General features: G+C 42.1%; 1 protein-coding gene across 1 annotated transcript in view; it reads right to left on the bottom strand.

Annotated features, from left to right (window-relative positions):
* The window catches only part of pex14 (peroxisomal biogenesis factor 14), a 347,718-nt gene that overhangs the window by 89,677 nt on the left and 236,043 nt on the right, over positions 1-21,998 (bottom strand). Inside the window, exon 5 of the mRNA XM_072245373.1 lies at positions 9,871-9,953. Within this exon, the coding sequence (XP_072101474.1) occupies positions 9,871-9,953 (83 nt within the window). The remainder of the gene's footprint in view (positions 1-9,870; positions 9,954-21,998) is intronic.

Raw genomic sequence — 21,998 nt, 5'->3', positions numbered from 1 at the left:
AGGCTTTCCTGTGATGGACTGGGTTGTGTCCACCACTTTCTGTAGCCTTTTCTGTTCCTGGGCATTGGTGTTTCCATACCAGGCTGTAAAAATAAACAACCATGAATCCTTTTAAACATCACATGTTGTCTCAAGCTGAGAATTTGCATTAGAATTAATGGGGTCTTCGATCCTATGCCAGGTCCACAATGGGTCTGGACTTAATTTGGGAGGAATGCCTCATCAGCAACAATCATTTGAATCAGTGGCACAGTCATTATGACTTGCCCTTTAACAACCACAGCTATTGCATGTGTAAGTTTATCTGCTTCCAGAAAGCTTCCAGTTGACTCTCCTATCTCAACACTCTTCTTATAAGGTTTCACTTTGAGGGTTGCACAGTGATGTAGCTAGCAGAGCTGCTCAATGCCAACTCAAGTAACGTGTTCAAACCTGACCTCTGGTACTGCCTCTGTGGAGATTGCATTTACTTCCTGTGATTCAAATTCTGATATATTTATCACATGTACCCTAAAATGTACAGTGAAATGTGTTGATGGAATTAACAACATAACACAACTTAAGGATGGGCTGGGGGCAGCCCAAAGTGTTGCCATACATTCCAGTGTCAAATAACAAACCCACAATACTCGGCAGACAACATAGATAGGAAAGGTTAGAGGGATACCAGCTGAGAGTAGGAAGGGGGCAAGGAGAGGGGAATCCTGGTTGGGAAAAAGGGGAAGGGAGAGGGGAGGGAGTGGGAAGCACCAGAGAGACATTCTGTAATGGTCAATAAACAAATTGTTTGGAATCAAATAACCTTGTCTGATGTCTCAGGACTGGGCGCGTCTGCACCCATGTCACCACCCCACCCCCCAGCCCCAAGCACTCCTTCTCTGCCACCTGTCCCACATCCCTTCTGCAGTGCTCCACCCTCACCATTCCCAACATCCTTTGCTCCCGCCAAATTTACAAACTTGCTCTCTGCTCCACATTGGCAAATACAGGGGTGGCGTGGGTGCAGACACACCTACTTTTTCCACTGAGGTTGGTGAGACTAGAACTAGAGTTCATGGGTTAAGGGTGAAAGGTGAAATGTTCAAGGGGAACATGAGGGGTAATTTCTTCATTCAGAGGGTGGTGAGAGTGTGGAACGAGCTGTTAGGTTTGATTTCAAAATTTAAGAGAAATTGTATAGGTACATGGATGGGAGGGGTATGGTCAGTCCAGGTGAAGGTTGATGGGAGAAGCAGATTCATTGTTCTGTATGGACTAGATGGGCTGAAGGGCCTGTTTCTGTGCTGTAGTGTCCTTTGACTCTATCCTCTCCATCCTTCCTCTCGTTCCAACTTTTTCTGGTTCTGATGAAGCATCCTTCTCCTGAATTACCAACTCTTGCTTTGTTTCCCCCATGGATGCTGAATGCTTCTGACATTTTCTATTTCTGTTTTGGATTTCCAGCATCTGCGATTCTTCAGCTCCAAATACAGATACCCTGCAAAGTCCACTGTCGCAACAACTGTGTAATTATGACTTTGATGCTAATCATGCTGGCAGGTTTCAGCAACTTTATTTGGCAATTCATTTACTGTGACCTTGAGTGGTGAAACTGCACCAAATATTATATCCCACTATTCAAAACACTGAATACTTAGCTTCATGAAAAACCAGTATATTTTTATTAGGAAGATGTTACAAATTCATAATAAACTGAACCTTCAAAGTACTAAAATGAAAATATATGCTGATCAGAGCAGCTATGGAAACCAGACGCAGAAGAAAGCTTTCATCTTTTATCAATTACCATAAGACATGGGAGCAGAATTAGGCCATTCAGCCATCAACTGCTCCACCATTTCATCACGGCTGATTTATTATCCCTCTCAATCCTGATTCTCTGTCTTCTTTCTGTTACCTTTGATGCCCTGACTAATCAAGTACCTATAAACATCTGCCGTGAATATACCAAATAACTTGGCCTCCACAGCCGTCTATGACAACAAATTCCTCAGATTCACCATCTTCTGGCTAAAGGAATTACTCCTCAGCTCTGTTCTAAATGGATATCCCTCGACTCTGAGCCTGTGGCCTCTGGTCCTAGACTCTCCCAGAAAAGGAAACATCCTCTCCCCATCCACTATCTAGGGCTTTCAATATTTTTTAGGGCCAGTACAGACTCAAAACCATCAAATGCTCCTCATGCATTAACACTTTCATTGCCCAGAATCATTCTTGTGAATTTCCTCTGGACCCTCTCCAACAGCCTGAGGAACGTACTAAGAATGGGGATGGGCTGGTTGGAGGCGGAAGGTGGTGGTGAAATTTCTGTGGCACAGGGAGTGCAGAGTATGCATGGGAGGGGTACAGTGACCTGGAGGGGTGGGGCAAAGCATGAAGGTGCCTGCGGGACAAGAAGGGTTTGCTGTGCAACCCAGGGAAAGTTGCTGAGGCTCAACAGCAGGTTGTAGGCACAGAGGGGTGATCATCTGGCGGAGACGGCGAAATAAAAGGGAAAAGACATCAGATAATTGATGGGATCCAGTGTGGAAACTAGAATACCAAAACCAAACCCAACAAGCAAATAAGGAAATAGAGTGGCAGGTGGAAGAAGTGATGGTTAAAAAAAGAAATAGAGAAAGTCGAAACAACACTGGGGGCAGCACAGTAGCATGGCTGTTAGCGTAACTCGATTACTGCGCCAGCAAACCAGGGTTTTCTCCGGATGCTCCAGTTTCCTCCCACATCCCAAAGATTGTCGAGCATCTCTGCTCCTTCGGCCAAAAGTGGAATTCTCCGATGGCCAACCATTTTAACTCAATCCCCATCCCTGTTCCACGGCCCGTCCATGGCCTCCGCTTCTGCCATGAAAGATATATTCCATCTAAAATATATTCTGTCTGAGATATATTCTCTCAGGTTGGATATATTCCGTCTATGCAGCCTCCAACCTGATGGCATGAATATCAATTTCTCCAACCTCAGATAATTTTTGTTCCCCTCTTCTTCTATTCCCTCCTCTGGCTCCTTACTTCTTCTCCTCACCTGCCTATCACCTCCCCCAGTGCCCCTCCTTCTTCCCTTTCTCCCATGGTCCACTCTCCTCTCTTATCAGATTCCTCCTTCTTCAGTCCTTTATCTTTTCTACCAATCATCTCCCAGCTTCTTACTTCATCCCACCTGGCTTCACCTATCACCTAGCTTGTCCACCTTCTTATTCTGGTGTCTTCCCTTTCCCTTTCCAGTCTGATGAAGGGCCTCGGCACAAAGCACGGGACAATTTACAATGACCAATTAACCTACCAACCAGTACATCTTCAGACCGTGGGAGGAAACTGGGGCACTCAGAGGAAACCCACGCAGTCACAAGGAGAGCATACAAATTCCTTACAGGCAGTGATGTGAGTTGAACCTAGGTCCCCTGAACTGTAAGGCATCATGCTAACCGCTACTACGCCACCCCGCCAGCATTTTGTTTGTCTTGCTCTGGGTTAGTAGGTTAATTGGTCACAGGGGTGTATTTGGGACAGAAGGGCCTGTTACTGTGCTGTATCTCTACATAAACAGTTGATGAAAGTGCGAACATGTCCATTAAAGACAAAAGTGAGAAGGAGAATAAAGCTGAGTCAAAGAGAGAGAGAAAAACTAAAAGTGAAGAAAACTTTAGCAAGAGAGTCAGAAGGGAAATGTGAGAGAAATAAGATGAACAAACAAGGGAGGTATCACAACACTGAGTGAGTGAAATAAACAAGAGTGCAAATATTGAATTTCTGGCTTCAGACCTCCAAAGGGTCTGATTAAAATAATTGACAATCAAATATAAATGAGTGTTTAAGAGTACTCATTTTTAATAATGATCATTCCAATGCATTTTCAAAATGTAATTTTAGACAAAACTGATAAAAGCACACAATACAGACGAGCATTTTAATCAGCTCAAGGATCCCAGTACCAACATAACACAAACTGAAACATTCATTATAATTATATTAGTAAATGAGACCAAAGCATGAGGCAGTTGAGGAAGTGCTACTTGTGTGGTCATGCTTTTGGTAGCTATTGTAATTTTAGGAATTTGAAGGCTTGAAAATGTATTAAAGTCTCTGTTGTTAGTCTCATTTACCCACTACAATAATTTTCTAAATGGTTACCTACAGCTTGGCAAATACTAAATTAAAACTTAAAAGCAAAAGACACCCGCCGATTGATTCTGTCAAGTGAGACTAATTTTGTTTTCTTTCTGGTTCAAGATTTAGTAAATTTTATTGTGGGTGTTGCAAAAGTATATATTAGATCAGGAAATAAAAAGCTCTTGTACTTCTAAACTGGCCATCGACTTTGATCTGCGTAACGTACATTCCTTTCATTACTGTAGAACAGTACATGGCACAACAGCTGACACGCTGTGCATTAATATCAGGGCATCAGTTGTTGAATTGAATAGATGTACAAAATACTTGTAAGCTACTCAAGGGAGTTCCAAGAATTAATGTCATAGAAACTAGTAACCAAGTGTTGTCATTAGATATATTTAGTTTTTCATATTCATATCTAAGTACAGTAGATTCTGGTTAATTGGGACACATTGGGACCAGTACATTTTGGTTCAAATAAGCAGGGGCCCCAATTATCCTAAGTTTCATGGAAATAGTTAAAAAGGTATAAAGTAGATCACCTGAGTAACAAATTATGTATTTAAATGAAATACAGAACAAATTAGAATACTGTCAATACTACGATAGTACAATAAAACTTTGTATTAGTTCTTAATAGTTATCGATTGAGGAATTTATATAGTGTATGCTGTCGTGTTCTTTTGACTGACTGTAAATTAACAAAATCAACGCAGACACCTGGTGCAGATAATGGACCATCTTCATGCAATACTTTTGATGGCTATATCCTCCAAATCTTCATTTTCATTGTAATATTCAAGATGATTGTCGATACCTTCAAATTCTTCATAGTTTCTAACTTGTTGAAGTAGTGAAATCATTTCTTTTACACTTCTGACTGTTTTTGACATTTCCAAGCCTTGGATGCTTGAAATTGCAGGGAGCAAAATAGTTCTGAATTTTCGTAATGCTTATTTCTTGTCAACTCAGCGCTTTTGAACATAAACACATGCATCAGACACTATTTAAAAACTGTTCGTTCTAAGCACAGTGTAGTGTCTGATGGCCACACAAGAACTCGCAACTAATGTTTGTTCAGCTACAATCTTCTGCCCCAGTTAAGCAGCATAATGTCCCAAATAAACAAAAGGAAGTCCAGCAATTTTTTCGATTACCTTTTTTTCTTTAACAGTTGTACCAAAGAAGTGGCAGCCCTGATTAACTGCTGGCCCAATTAACTAGAATTCACTGTGTTCAGAGTAAAAAAAATCAATGGTTAAACCAATACCTTTTAACAACATGTTACCTACAAAAGGATGTGTCGGATGTTCCCGACAACCACGCGGCCAAGGCTGAATACAGAGCTGCATGCAACAGAGACAGATGCAGAATAGTTGGTGGACTGCCCTAGCAGAACGAATGCAGCACTATGCAGACAACGGTGACACTCAAACCGTCTATGACCCACTGCATATAATGTATGGTCCAACTTGTCAGATTCAAGCCCCTCTAGGCTCATGCAATGGCTCCAGCCTGCTGACAGACAACGAAGCCACCATGAGGCGATGGACACAGCACTACGAGAGGCTTTTTGGGATAATCTTCAAGTCTAAAAGTCACTGTTTCCAAGCAGAAATGCCATAAAGCCCCAGGCATTGATGGGATCCCAGCGGAAGTGTACAAAATGGGCGGAGACATTCTCCTGAGTGAACTCACAAACCTGTTCACACTCTGTTGGGAGAAAGGTTCAGTCTAAATGACCTATGCAAGACTGTAACTGTCTCCCTGTACAAGAACAAAGGGGAGAAATCAAATTGCTCAATCTATAGAGGTGTTACCCTGCTGGGAACACCCTTGCCAGAATTCTCCTGAACAGAATCATCCCTACCATTGGCAAAAGCAACCTCACAGAGTCACTGCAGATTCAGAGCGAACAGAGGCACATCTCATAGTCATAGTCATACTTTATTGATCCCGGGGGAAATTGGTTTTCGTTACAGTTGCACCATAAATAATAAACAGTAATAAAACCATAAATAGTTAAATAGTAATATGTAAATTATGCCAGGAAATAAGTCCAGGACCAGCCTATTGGCTCAGGGTGTCTGATCCTCCAAGGGAGGAGTTGTAAAGTTTGATGGCCACAAGCAGGAATGACTTCCTATGACGCTCTGTGTTGCATCTCGGTGGAATGAGTCTCTGGCTGAATGTACTCCTGTGCCCACCCAGTACATTATGTAGTGGATGGGAGACATTGTCCAAGATGGCATGCAACTTAGACAGCATCCTCTTTTCAGACACCACCGTCAGAGAGTCCAGTTCCATCCCCACAACATCACTGGCCTTACGAATGAGCTTGTTGATTCTGTTGGTATCTGCTACCCTCAGCCTGCTGCCCCAGCACACAACAGCAAACATGATCGCACTGGCCACCACAGACTCGTAGAACATCCTCAGCATCGTCCGGCAGATGTTAAAGGACCTCAGTCTCCTCAGGAAATACAGATGGCTCTGACCCTTCTTGTAGACAGCCTCAGTGTTCTTTGACCAGTCCAGTTTATTGTCAATTCGTATCCCCAGGTATTTGTAATCCTCCACCATTTCCACACTGACCCCCTGGATGGAAACAGGGGTCACCAGTACCTTAGCTCTCCTCAGGTCTACCACCAGCTCCTTAGTCTTTTTCACATTAAGCTGCAGATAATTCTGCTCACACCATGTGTCAAAGTTTCCTATGAGGCCCTGTACTCAGCCTCATCTCCCTTGCTGATGCATCCAACTATGGCAGAGTCATCAGAAAACTTCTGAAGATGACAAAACTCTTTGACCTGACATGATCTTTGCCCTGTGCCGGATACAGGGGAAGTGTTGTGAACAGAAAATGGGACTGTTCATTGACCTGACCAAGGCCTTTGATACCCTCAGCCGCGATGGTCTCTGGAAGACTCAGTTGAAACTCAGCTGTCCCCTGAAATTCCTCACCATCCTGCAGCAGCTCCATGAAGGCCAAAGTGGTCAGTTTAAACACATGGGCAACCTATCCGACCCATTCTCCATCAGTGAAACAAGGCTGTGTTTTGGCACCAATGGTCTTTGCCATCTTTTTCAGCATGATGCTATGGGAAGCAAAAGAGACCACCTCAAAGAGGATTTACATACGGTTTAGCACTGATGGAAATATCCTCAATTTCTGTTGCTTTCTTGCCCGAACAAAAACCATGCAAGAACCCATTCTCCAGCTACTATATTGCGAACAACGATGCTCTTCTCACATACACAGAGGATGCAGTCACTCAGTTCACCAAGGCTGCAGGGGCTTTCGGGTTAACGGCCAGTCTTAAAAAAACATGATCCTCCATCAAAAGCCCCTTGTGGCATTTATAACCCACCTCAGATCACCATTGATGACCACTCTCTCACCACGGCTGAGTAGTTCACCTACCTGGGCAGCGTCATCTCCAACAGTAAGGGATGTTGACAATCAACTCGCCAGAACCAGCAGTGCCTTCCGGCACCTCCAGAAATGTGTGTGGAAGAACCAGCAGCAGTGTCTGTCCACAAAAATACAGGTCTACAAGACTGCCATTGTCACAACACTGCTGCACAGCTCCGAAGCTTGGGTCTTGTACTGCAAGCAAATCCAGTTGCTCGGGCACGTACACCAGCACAGCCTCTGCTCCATCATGGGTATCAGCTGGCAGGATCGTGTCTTCAACCATGAGATCCTGGAGAAGCATTGAAGCCACATTGCAGCTCAAGCAGCTCCGCTGGTCAGGCCACGTGTCTCACATGGACAGCTCCAGCTTACCGAAAGCAGTACTCTATGGAGAACTCTCTCAGGCCAAGAGAAATCGTAGTGCCCCACACAAGAGGTGCAAAGACCAACTTCAGCAGCAGCTCTTTCAGGCAAATATGAAGGTCAACAAGTGGCAGCAGCTGGCTTGTGACAGAGGCTGCAGGAGAATGCTGATCTACGGAGCAGCCAAGAATTTTGAGGAATCCAGAAGAGGAGAGGAAATGCAGGAAGGATCCTACTACCCAAGAGCCCACGTCCCAGCGGTTCCTGTGTCTCTACTGCTCCAGAGTCTGCAGGTCCAGAATTGCCCTCTACAGTCACCAACGATCATACCGTCACTCCTAAGGACTCTTTTACCTCCTGATCTTCACAAGCAATGAACTAGCCATCACTTGCTTCTTGTGGATTACCCTAAAACTGTATTCACTTTCCAGCGGCAGCACAACACACTTAGAATTATCATGGAAAACCAGGATCAATATCCTACGATCTGTCCTTGATCTAGCACATAAGTGCCATCACAAAGAAGGCGCGGTGGCACCTCTACTTTCTTAGATGTTTGCACAGATTTGGCATGTCATCTAAAACTCTGACAAACTTCTGCTGATGCACAATGGAGAGTATCCTTACTGGTTGCCTCATGGCCTTAAATGGAAATACCAAGGCCCAAGAACAGAATCACCTACAAAAAGTGGCAGATACAGCCCAGTCCATCACAGGAAAACCCCCCTTCAATTTTGAGTACAGCTACAAGGGGTGCTGCCACAAGAAAGCAGCATCGCTCATCAGGGACTTCTGCCATCCAAGCCATACTCTCTTTCCCCCTGCTGCCATCAGGAAGGAAGCACAGGAGCCTTGGGTCCCACACCACCAGGATTCAGGAACAGTTATTGCCCTACAACCATCAGGCTTCTGAACCAACATGAATAACTTCACTCACCTCAGCAATGAACTGATTCCACTTTCAAGGACCCTATAACTCATGTTCACAGTATTACTTATTTGTTTGTTTGCTTGCTTTATTTATTACTATTATTTTTTTTTTGTATTTACACAGTTAGTCTTCTTTGCACATTATTTATTTGTCAGTCTTTGCGTGAATTTTTCAGCGATTCTATTGTATTTCTTTGCTCTACTGTAAATGCCTGCAAGAAAATAAATCTTAAGAGTAGTATATAATGATCAATATGTACTTTACTAATAATTTTATATCAGGGGTTGGCAACCTTTTTGCCTCTGTAAGCCGGATCGCGTATTAATGAGCGGACGGTGGGCCAGATAAATGCCATAATAAACTTGAAATATGGGAATTACCCATTTAAATACACCTAGTTATGTTTTGCCTCAAATTAATGAATAAGGCATGCTAGAAAATCATCTGTGCTTAAGGCTGCCTACCCCTGCTTTATATGAACTTGGAGATTCAACTTTACTCTGTTACAGAATTCCCCCTAGAATGAGTCTGCACCTGCCTCAAAGCCAACATGGACACTGGACACTAACTACTTTGCACGATTCCATTCATTATTTTTAACTTGGTCATCACTGAAGGCAGAGGTGCCACCAATAATACCTCATCTGACGTCTCTCATTAAGAAGGCATTTTCACCCACAGAACTGCAGCCCACTGGATGTTTTGTTTTTCATACCATTCTCTGTTAACTCTAGAGACTGTCATGCATTAAAATCCCAGGAGATTGGTAGTTTCTGAGATACTTAAACCACCTCGCTGGCATTAACAGTCATTCAATGATCAAAGTCACCTAGATCACATTTTTCTCCATCCTGATATCTGGTCTCAACAACAACAAAACCTCTTGACCATGTCTGCATGCTTTTATGCATTGAGTTGCTGATACGTGATTGGCTGATTAGATATTTGCATTAATGAGCAGGAGTACAAGTCTGCCTAATAATGTGGCCACTCAGTGTAATTTATTCTTAATTTTGAAAGTCTTTCTGGTAAAACTGGAACTGTACCTTGTATAGATGGTGAAAGCCAAACGCAATTCCAGCCATGATGATTGCCAAGGCACCATATTCCCGCCATCGGGAACTGGGGTCTGAAAGACATTAACATGTCACAATGAGCAAATGACACAGTGAGTGCAATAAACAATCAGCAGTAAAACAGAACTTCATACTGTAAAATTGTTTAGCATTGAATGAAATCTGCCTTACATCAACAACCATCAGTCCCAGCCTTCAAGCAGCATTATGTACCATTTAGGAGCAAAAATTATTTTACACACAGAACCAGTTTTGAGTGAGACCGACTATCAATGTATTTTGAGTATTTCTTTTGAGACGGTCCATGGCCTACTCCACAGCCACAATGAGGCTACTCTCAGGTTGGAGGAGCAACACCTCATATTTTGCTTGGGTAGCCTCCAATACGATGGCATGAACATTGATTACTCTAACTTCTGATAATTTCTCCCCGCTTTCTCTCTTCTTCCATTCCTCATCTTGGTACCCCTCTCACCCCTTCTCTTCGCATCTGCCTATCACCTTCCTCTGGTGCCCTTCCTCCTTCCCTTTATCCAATGATCCACTCTCTTCTCCTATCGGATTCCTTCTTCTTCACCCATTTACCTCTTCCACCTATCACCTCCCAGCTTCCCACTTCACCTCCCCTCCCCCACTCACCCTCCATCCCTCTCACCTAGTCTCACCCATCACCTTCCAGCGTGTACATCTTTTCCTCCCCCACCATCTTATTACGGCTTCCTCCCTCTTCCCTTCCAGTCCTGATCAAAGGTCTTGGCCTGAAATGTCAACTGTTCCCCTCCATAGATGCTGCCTGACCTGCTGAGATCTTCCAGCATTTCGTAAGTCTTAGAGCATAGAGCATAGAAGAGTACAGCACAGGACAGGCCATTCAGCCCACTATACTATCTTACTCCAATTTATTTTGTTCTATTTTCACACATTTTAATAACAAATTAAATCAATTGAAATAACTTTGTAGAAACTAACAGCAACATTTTTAAGATGTTCGGTTTGGCCACGACCTACCTTCATAATAAAGAAGGAACAAGTTATCACCATCCACTGAACAACTTATCATACCCCGCAATCACTGGAAACATCTTCCAGAGGTGGTGCAGAAAGAAGGCAGCATGCATCATTAAAGACCTTCACTATCCAGGACATGCCCCGTTTGCATTAGTACTGTTGGGTAAGAGATACAGGAGCCTATAGACTGACACTCAATAGTTCAAGAAAAACCACTTCTCAGCCATCAGATTTCTGACTGGTCTATGAGCACTACTTTCTTCGTACTATTTATGTGTTTTTGTATTTTACAGTAACTTTTATGCTTTGCGCTGTACTGCTGCCACAAAACCACAAACTTCATGACATACAGTTGTCAGGGATAAATTCTGATTCTGAATGGAGTTCAGGGAGAAGAGTGGTGTAGGAGGAGTTCAGGGAGCAATGGGTAAAAGTATGGTAACTTAGAGGAAGTACACAAAAGTGGGCAAAAGGGGCACCGCCATGGTGTAGTGGTTAGCGCAATGCTTTACAGTCCCAACGACATGGGACTGTTTAATTCCCACCGCTGCTTGTAAAGAGTTTGTATGTCCTCCCCATGACTGCATGGGTGTCCTCCGTGTACTCTGGTTTCCTCCCACAGTCCAAAGATGTACTGGTTGGTAGGTTAATTAGTCAGTGTAAATTGTCCTGTCATTAGGCTAGGGTTAAATTGGTGAGTTGCTCTACAACGTTGCTCGAAGAGCTGGGAAGGCCTACTCTGCGTTGTATCTCAATAAGTAACATAAACAAATAAAGAATGAATGAGAACAACAGGAATTCTGCAGATGCTGGAAATTCAAGCAACACACATCAAAGTTGCTGGTGAACGCAGCAGGCCAGGCAGCATCTCTAGGAAGAGGTACAGTTCACGTTTCAGGCCGAGACCCTTTGTCAGGACTATAATTTAAAGGGACAATACACCACATCAAAGAAACAGCACTGTGGCGATAGAAAGGCTCTACAACGGGTAGTTAAAAACTGCCCAACGCATGACTGGCATCAGCCTACCTGCCATCAAGGATATAGATACAGAAAGGTGCCAGACAAAAGGCCAGCGATATCTTGAAGGATCACACCTACCCTGCTCATGGACTGTTTGTCTCACTCCCATCAGTTTTTGGGTAGTCACTTATGAATTCCATTTGGGCAAATCTTATTTTATTTTTATTTATTTCAGTTAGAGACATAGAGCGAAGTAGCCCTTCCGGCTCTTTGAACCGCACTGCCCAGCAACTCCTGACAACCCCAATTTAACCCTACCCTTATCATAGAACAATTTACAATGACCAATCAACCTACCTGGTACGTCTTTGGACTGTGGGAGGAAACCGGAGGACCCGGAGAAAAGCCACGCATTCCATGGGAAGGACGTACAGAGACTCCTTACAGAGGATATTGAGAATGAACCTTGAATTCCAATGCCCTGAAATGTAATAATGTTGCACTAACCGCTACACTACTATGGTGCTTGTACCAAAGTTTGGGTATTTCTGATATCCAAACAGCCATAAAGTGGGAAGGTCGCCTGAACTTGCATCTTCGTGTTAGGTATTGTTAAGGATTAGCATGTCGAAGGCAAAGAGCCATTAACTAAACGAGATATGCAGATGACAGCAAACACTGGAGCAGAATTAAAAGCTGGTTTATTATTGCAACATGTACCAAGATACAGTGAAAGCTTTTGTTTGATCGCCATCAAGACAGATTATTCATTATGTCGAAGTGACCTCACAGAAGTGTTTAAAATTATGAGAGGTATAGATAAGGTGCATGGTAACAGTATTTTTTTTCCCCAGGAAAGGGAAGTCCAAAACTATGGGGCATGGGCTTAGAGTGAGAGGGAATGATTTAAAAGGGACCTGAGGGGCAATTTTTTCCACACGGAGGGTGGTGAGCACATGGAACGAGCTACCAGAGGGAGTCATTGAGGCTCGTACAATGGTGTCATTTAAGAAGCATTTGGATGGGTACATGGAGAGGCATGGCCTAGAGGGAAACGGGCTGATCATAGGAAGTTGGGACAAGCAGGGTGGGCACTGAGGTCGGCATGGACAGGTTGGGCTGAAGGGCCTGTATCCGTGCTGCATTGTTCTATGAATATCTGATCCATTCATCTTGCAAGTTGCAACCATTTACAGTACTGTGCAAAGGTCTAGGCAGCTCAGGGTGCTTAAGACTTTTGTACGGTATTGCACTGATTTCTCAATGTGGAGTGGACAGCGAGTTTGCAATTCTGGTGGCAGCAAAGAATATTGAAAATGGTGAGGATGGAGTGTTGTAAGAGAGGTGTGGGACAGGTGGCAGAGAAGGAGTGCCTGGGGTGGGGAGGTGGCATGGGTGCAGATGCCCTGAGACACCAGGCAAGGTCATTTGGTCTCAAACAATTGGCTTATTGATCATTTCAGAATGTCTCTCTAATGCTTCTTTCTCTTTCCCCTCTCCCTTCCCCTTTTCCCAACCATGATTCCCACTCTCAGCCCACAATAGAGACCCATATCAGAATCAGGTTTATCATCACTCACATACGTCACAAAATAAGTTTTTTTTGTGGCAGTAACACAATGTAACACATAAAATTACTACTGTACTTTTATGTACAGTACAATACGATATATTTTTCAAAAAATATTAATTTTCATCAAGCCAACTGCTCAACTGACAGCCAAAGAGCAATATTTGAAACAGAGATCAAAAATATGCAAAGACTAAATAGTTATGCATTGTTAAATATTAATTCTTGAACTAGTTTAAACAATTCAATCATATAGCGAGTTAACATTTCTATGAGATACAGATTAATATTTTTATTTTTTTAGTTATTGATAACTCATTCCAAAAAGGAAATCCAGTAGCTGGTCAACTGCAAGTACACTTAGTGGCCACTTTATTAGATACCTTATCTACCTAGTAAGGTGGCCACTGAGTGTACATTATAACAGAAAAGACTACTTCAAAACCTCCCATAAAGGTTTTACCTCACTACTTTTTTATTTCTATCTTTGCACTACTTATTTAACTATTATATATATATATATATATAAACGCCAATTCACATTTTTTTCTATTATGTACTGCATTGTACTGCTGCTGCAAAGACAACAAATTTCATGACATATGCCAGCAATATTAAATCTGATTCTGAAAGCTTAACTTTCTGGCCACAAGGAGAACTGCTTCCACTTATTTTTTCTTACAGATTTTACTGAATTAATCAAAAAGATAAAAACATTAATGAAATCCAGTGTGTAGTACTAAAACAGAACACACAATAGTGTTTATTTTTTGACATGGAAATTAAATTAATGAAATTAATAAAACTGATTGTGTCATGATAATGTACAAGTATCCAAGTTTCTTTAAAGAAACATACAAATTTTAAATAAATATAAATGATATTAAAAGAAATTGAAGTGAACTCAATAGTTAAATTAAATAAGTAGTGCAAAAAATAGGAAAAAAATGTAGATGGGTAGTGTTCGTGGGTTCAATGTCCATTCAGAAATCAGGTGGCAGAGGGGAAGAAACTGTTCCTGAATCACTGAGTGTGTGCCTTCAGGCTTCTGTACCTCATTCCTGATGGTAGCAATGCTGCTTGTAGATCACTTTTAACAAAAGCACTTTAATTTCTTTTAATATTATTTATATTTATTTAAAATTTGTGTACCCAGTGGCCACTTTATTAGGTACAGCTTTCAATCTGATGTGGTCTTCTGCTGTTGTTGTAGCCTATCCACTGCAAGATTCGATGTGTTTTGCATTCAGAGATACTCTTCTGCACACGACTGTTATAACGTGTGGTTACCTGGGTTACTGTCACCTTCTTGTTAGCCTGAATCAGTCTTTCAATTCCTCTTTGGCTTTTTGATTTTTGCCCACTGAACTGCTGCTCACTGGATGTTTTATTGTTTCTCTACACCATGCTCTATAATCTCTAGACTGTTGTACGTGGAAATGCCAGGCAATCAGCAGTTTCTGAGATACCCACCACATCATCCGACACCAAGAATCATTCTACAGTCAAAGTCTCTTAGATCACATTTCTTCCCCATTCTGATGTTTGGTCTCAACAACAACTGAACCTCTTGACCATGTCTGCATGCTTTTATGCACTGAGTTGCTGCCACATGATCAGCTGATCAGATATTTGTATTAACAAGCAAGTGTACAGGTGTACCTAATACATTGGCCACTGAGTGCTTGTAAAGAGAACAAGTTCTTACAAGCTGCTGTTACATTGCAAGGTTTGCATCCATAATCTGGCCTCCCTCCAAGGAAGTAATATCTCCTCGAAGAGAAACAGAATCATTGTACCTGAATCCATTCAGCAGCAAATTACTTTTGTTATCCATAAACAAAAGCGGTTCTACAGATGCTGGAAAACTTGAGCTACACGCACACGTAAGTGCTGGAGGAAGTCAGCAGGTCAGACAGCATTTATGGAGGGGAATAAACTGTATATATTTCATGCTGAGACCCTTCGTCAGAATTGGAAAGGAAGAGGAAAGAATCAAATCGGCATTCTTCTTCTTCTTTCACCTGGTATTATCTTATTTATTTAGAGATACAGCACCCAACAGGTTCTTCCAGCCCAATGGGTCACAGCCAATTTTCTAGTACTAGCCTAGTCATGGGACTATTTACAATGACCAATTAACTTACTAATGGGTACATCTTTGGACTGTGGGGGGAAACAGAAGCACCTGGTGCAAACCCACGCAGTTCATGGGGAGAATGTACTACTCCCTTCTGATGGCATCGGAATTGAACTCTGAACTCTGAACTCTGGACCTCCTCGAGCAGTAATAGTGTCGCACTAATTGCTAATGCTACCATGGCGCCCATGGGGAAATCGGCCAAGGCTCAGGACAGAGGTCAGAAAATTTCCCAGTCCTGAAGACGGGTCTCAACCTGAAACATCAACTGTTCACCCTTTTTCATACATACTGCCTGACCTCCAGCATTTTGTGTGTGTTAATTAAGAAATTTGCTTCCTTGAACTTTGTAACAGAATTAAATATTAGATAAATCCAATATTAATACTGCACACAGATGCAATCACAACCCTTTTCTTCAAAATTTCTACCAGTTTATTAACTCATCTTGATTCTTTTGGGGAGCATTTATTAATATCTAAGCAGCTTGAGTAAAAAAGAATGACCAACTATTCCTGTGTTTCCAGCATACAAATGAAGAGAGAATTTGTTGAGATCTTGTGAGATGTATCACTTGATTTGGGCATAGACCTTCCAAGGTGTACTGATGGATTGCAGGTGGGGTGATGCTTTTGTTATTCAATTATAAAGATGCCGACATGCTGTATCATTGAGCATTAAACTCAATACTGATTAAATATATTTTTGTACTTCAAATATTAATAACCATGCAAAATATATTGTCCAAATTATTCCCACTTTATAGCAGCTCATCATGAAACCATTCCTCTACTACTGATGCTGTCCTCACCCACATTTCCTCCATTTCCTGTACATCTCTGCTCACCCATCTTCCTGCCGTTGTAGTAGCGAGAGTCCCTCTTATCCCTACCTATCACCCCATCAGCCTCTGCATCCAACACATTATCCTTCACAGCTTCTGCCACCTCCAAAGAAATTCTACCTCTAAGCATATCTTTACCCCCCTCCCCTCTCCACTTTCCGCAGGGATCGCTCCCTCTGCGATTCTCTTGTCCATTCATCCCTTACCACTAATCTCCCTCCAGGCACTTATCCCTACAAGTGCCCCAAGTGCTACACCTGCCTGCTCACCACCTCCCTCACCTCCATTCAGGGCCCCAAATAGTCCTTCCAGGTGAGGCAACACTTCACCTGCAAATCTACCGAGGTCATCTATTGTGTCTGGTGCGCCCCATCTACACTGGTGAGACCCTACGAAAATTGTTCAAAGTACAAATATTTAGAAAATGACCATGTTGGTAAAATTGTAGAAATTCTGCATAGATTGCAATAGGAAGATCCTCTTGAAAAAGAACCTAGAGCACGTCTGTTGTTTTAACAGATCAAACACTGACTTCAAAACCCTTGAGTTTATAACAAAATCGAGTTAATTTGCATGTAGCAAACCAAGTGCCACCATTTGAAATGAAAACTGATTCGTATTTTATAAGTAGATAAAGTACCAATGTGATTGATAACAGTAGATTTTGCATAATCTGGACTGTCACTATACAATTGATTCAATAGGTGGCATTTACCCTTTCATCAACAGTAAACCTGTTACTGATAGAATAATTACTTCAGTTCATGGACAATTCCAGGATGCATTACTGCCAATCAAAACTGGCATGTATACTTTTAATGGGGCTTCCTTATTAAGAATAACTGTTTGGAGTGTTTTGTTCGCCATGGGAGGTGTTCAGTTAAGCGGCTTCTACCCTATAACTGCCAAAATTATTTTCTGTAGGTTTCTAATTAGTAACACAAAGGAAATTAGAGAAAAAGGGTGAAACAACAGAGCGTTTCTTCATTTGCATCACTCGATGATCAACTGGAGAATTTTAACCCCATTGTATGTGTTTTTTATTCCAGTAGAAAGTTCTCCAGGGGTTAACACGGCACGGCAAGCATCCTCCAACAGTGGGCTATTACGTTAATTATGTTTTATGATTATCATAATATAACTACTTTCTTGATTAGAACCTGCAGCTTACAAAAAATCATAAATATTCATAATCATAAAGAGCTTGCATTGAGACTCTGAAAACTCCAAGTTATAAATTCACACACTCAAAGGCAAAAGTACCATGGACTCCAAAGTAGCAACAAGATTTTAGCCTGTAATCATTTTGATACCAAATGATAGCGACCTAAACCTAGATCCTTCAATTCTTAGGATTATCTGAATTAGACTTAGTTTGAGTCAAATACTGCACACATCGTAAATCCAAGAGATTCTACAGATGCTGAAAATCCAAAGCAACACACACCCACACACACATAAAATGCTGGAGGAACTCAGTAAATCAAACAGCATCTATAGAAATGAATGAACAGTGAATATTTTGGGGCAGGGACCCTTCATCAGGACTGGAAAGGAAGAGGGAAGCAGCCAGAATAAGAAGGTAGGGGGAGGGGAAGGAATACAAGCTGAAAGGTGATAGGTGAAGCCGAGTGGATGGGGAAGGGAGGGGGAATGAAGTGAGAAGCTCGGAGGTTTTAGGTGGGAAAAGTAAAGGCTGGAGAGGAAGGAATCTGATCTTAAGATGTATTTCACTGCAGAGTTGGTTCATGTGGACCTGGAAATTTCCACTCAGGGTATTACTCAACAAACACACAGTTTCCTGATGCTGCTTCTATTCCACTCCAATTGTTCAGGTGACTAAAACTAAGTAGAATTCTATTGAAACATCTGCTTGACGATATTACCTTTTGCAGTTCACAATCTGAACAATCAATTCAGATGCACTATCAGTACTCTGTATCCCTACTGTGCTGGCTGCGGTATTATACCAATCAACAGATTTATGTATCGGCTGCTCCTCTATCATTGCTTTATACTCCTGCTTTCTGTCTCCCAAGCCTGCTCCTCTCTCTACTTGGATACTTGCAAAGTCTCATTAGAACATTTGTCAGTAAATTCAATCTATAAGGTAAATTTAATCTATAAGGCAAATTTAATCTATAAGGCAAATTTAATCTATAAGGCAAATTTAGATCACTCAGACAGTTGCTTTAACATGAGATCTTCGTTTGCTGTTTGCCTACATTGGGAGCTAGAACTCTGAATGCTAATGAAGGCTTCTAATAACTTCCTCAGAAACACAGACTGGCCAGGCTGGAGATCTGTTTTCTTTAAAAAAAAGAAATAATTAATAAATTACAAAAGTAATTTAAAAATTTTGGTCCATGTAAGTTAGTTGAAAAATTGGAATTGCTCTAATTTTAATACATTCAAATCTACCTCTGTGTCTTAAACTATATCATTTTAATCACCATTTGAGGAAAATTAAAGCCTACTGTACCTGCTTCTATACTTCTATTAGATGTGGCATTTCAATTCTTCCTCCACCACAGTCTGTAAAGTTAATTGGAAGCATTACCCCACCTTCAATCCATCAGAAGAATCTTGGGCGTACATACCATGTCTAAGCCAAATGACACATCTCAACAAATTGTCTCTTCATTTCAAGTTCATTACCATCTGACTGTACATATATACAACCAAACAAAACAACAGTCCTTCGAACAATGGTGCACCCACAAAATATGCACCTTGCACACCACATAAAGTAAAATATTACTAGCTCGCTGTCCAATTGAAGAGACCCCAATGGTGTCAAAGTATTCATTAGTTTCTCAGCCAGAGGGAAGAAGCTGTTACTTAGTCTGGCAGCCCTACTCCTAATGCTCCTGTATCTCCTTCTTGATGGTAGTGGATCAAATATTTTGTGGAATGTGTGGTAGGGCCACTCATCAACAATGCTTTGGGCCCTTCGTCTACAATGCTCCAGGTAAATGTCACAAATGGTGGTGGGGGTGGGGGGTGGAATGGAGATCCTGGTGATCCTCTCGGTGATTTTTACTATTTTCTGTAGGATCTTGCAGCTGTCGTAGCACAACGATGCAGCCAGACAGGACATTCTCTGTGGCGCTCTAGTAGACACCAAAGAACTTTGTGCTCTTCACCCTCTGCACGAAGAACCATTATATGTAATGGAGAGTGGTCAACCCGCGCCTTCCTGAGTCCACTGTCATCTCTTTTGTCTAGTCTGCGTTGAGACTCAGGTTATTGTTCTTACACCATTTGACAAGCCTCTCTACCTCCTCTTCCGTATGCCAACTGATCTTTGTTGCCGATGAGGCCAACCACTGTTGTATCAGCAGCGAACTTGATGATGCAGTTTAAGCTGGATCTGACAGTGTAGTTGTGAGTCTGCTCAGTGTGATGGAGCTTGTGATATTGCTGTCAACTTGGAATGACTGGTATCGTTACGTCAAGAAGTCCAAGATCCAATTACAGAGGAGAGTGCTGAGTCCCAACAAGGGCAGTTTACACACCATACACACTGATGGATGATTATATAAAACGCAGAGCTGAATGGTGTGTAAGGCATTGCTTTCGAGGTGGAACAGGATGGAGTGGATGGCCAAGGCTATGGCATCATCACTAGACCAGTTTGACTACTAAGGTGAACTGCATGCTAGGAGCTTAAGGGTTTCTTGGTCACTGTTTCCAACTCAAACCGCCTAGACATTAGTAAATGCTCCCCTAAAAGATTCAAGATGAGACAACAAACCGGCAGAAGTTTCGAAGAAACAAGAGCAAGATTTATCTAATATTTAATGCTATTAGAAAGTTCAGGTAAGAAAACGTCCTGACCTCTGCCCTGAGACTGGCAAGTTCCCCTCGAATAACGTCAGGTGAAAGAATAGGAAGGTTGTCAACTTTGTCTCAGGTTTGTATAAGTAAGAGATGGCACAAAAAGCTTTCACAGAGTTGTACAATGCCTTTGGGACAGATCTGGTCCCTTTGAGGATACAGTGGCCTTAATGGGCACCATGGTAGCGTAACGGTTAGTGTGGGGTGTTCCAGAGTTTAGAGTTCAATTCTGGTGCTGTTCTGCAAGGAGTCCCCATGGAATGCGAAGGTTTTCTCAGGGTCCTCTGGTCCAAAGATACACAGGGTAGGTTAATTGGTCATTGTAAATTATCCCGTGAGTAGGTTAGGGTTGATCAGAGGTTGCTGGGGTGGCGCAGTTTGAAGGGCCAGAAGGGCGTCCTTCATGTTGTATTGCTAAATAAACAATTTAAAGACACTGAAGCAATGATTTACTAGACTGATACCAGGGGTTGTCTTAAGAGGATAGATTGAGAAGAATGGGATATATTTTATGAAATTTAGAAGAATGGGAGAAGAATGCTGCTGAAACATACAAGATCCAAAATGGATTGGACCAGGATAGATACTGTATGGATCTTTTCCTGCATGGGTGGGTCAAGAACTAGGTGGAATTGTCCCAAGATAAGAGGGTAGCCACATTGGGATTGATGTGGATTTCTCTCACAGTGAATTGTGAACTTCTGCAATTCTCTAGTGACCTATGAATATTCCTTTCAGCCAAGGATTTTTGAACCAATGGAGAATCATGGATAATGGAGGTGAGGGCAGGAATACACATGAAAGTGGAATATAAAGAACATATCACACAGAAAGGTCCAAGGATTTTACATCCTACTACATCCTTTTCTCCTTTTCTTGTTATATTCTCTGCTGAAGGAAATAGAAATGAAGCCAGCAATCCACTTCATTGTGTAGACTTCTTCCTAACTGAGGATCCAAAGACAATTCTGCTCACAAAGAATAATGCCATGGCTGACCTCAGGCTATTGACTAAGAATTATACACAAACTTATAGTCTTCCTTTCCAGTGAAAATGACCCAAAGGTAGCCTTCCCTTTCATTGGCAGCCAGAATGGCCCAATCAGCGAAGGTATAACAAAACTCCAACTACAATGAGCCTGCTGCTGACACCATCCTCATTGTGGGTGTCTGTGCAAGCACAGCCCACATCGTATGCGACTATAAGGTCTTAAGATCGGGGAGCAGAATTAAGTCATTTGGCCCATCAAGTCTGCTCCGCCATTCGATTGTGGCTGATTTATTTTCACTCTCAATCCTATTCTCCTGCTTTCTCCCTGTAATCTGTGACAACCTTACTAATCAAAAACCTGTCAATCTCTGCTTTAAATGTCATAAATGATTTGGCCTCCACAGCCACCTGCAGCAATGAATTTCACAGATCACGCCCCTTTGGCTAAAGAAACTCTTCATCTCTGTTCTAAAGGAACACCCTTCCATTCTGAGGCTGTGCCTACTGGTCCTTATCTCACCCACTAATATAAACTCTATATCCAGTCTAGGTAAGCCTTTCAATATTCAATAAGTTTCAATAAGATCCCCCCCTCATTCTTCTAAACTCCAGCAAATACAGGCTCAGAGCCATCAAACGCTCCTCATACATTAACTCCTTCATTACCGATATCATTCTTGTAAACCTCTTCTGGAACCTCTTGGACGACAGCACATCCTTTCTTAGATATGGGTCAAAAGCT

Source organism: Mobula birostris, chromosome 27, assembly GCF_030028105.1.
Source record: "Mobula birostris isolate sMobBir1 chromosome 27, sMobBir1.hap1, whole genome shotgun sequence".
Lineage (NCBI taxonomy): Eukaryota > Metazoa > Chordata > Chondrichthyes > Myliobatiformes > Myliobatidae > Mobula > Mobula birostris.
Note: the sequence above shows the minus strand (reverse complement) of the source record. Positions and strands in the feature narration are given on the sequence as shown.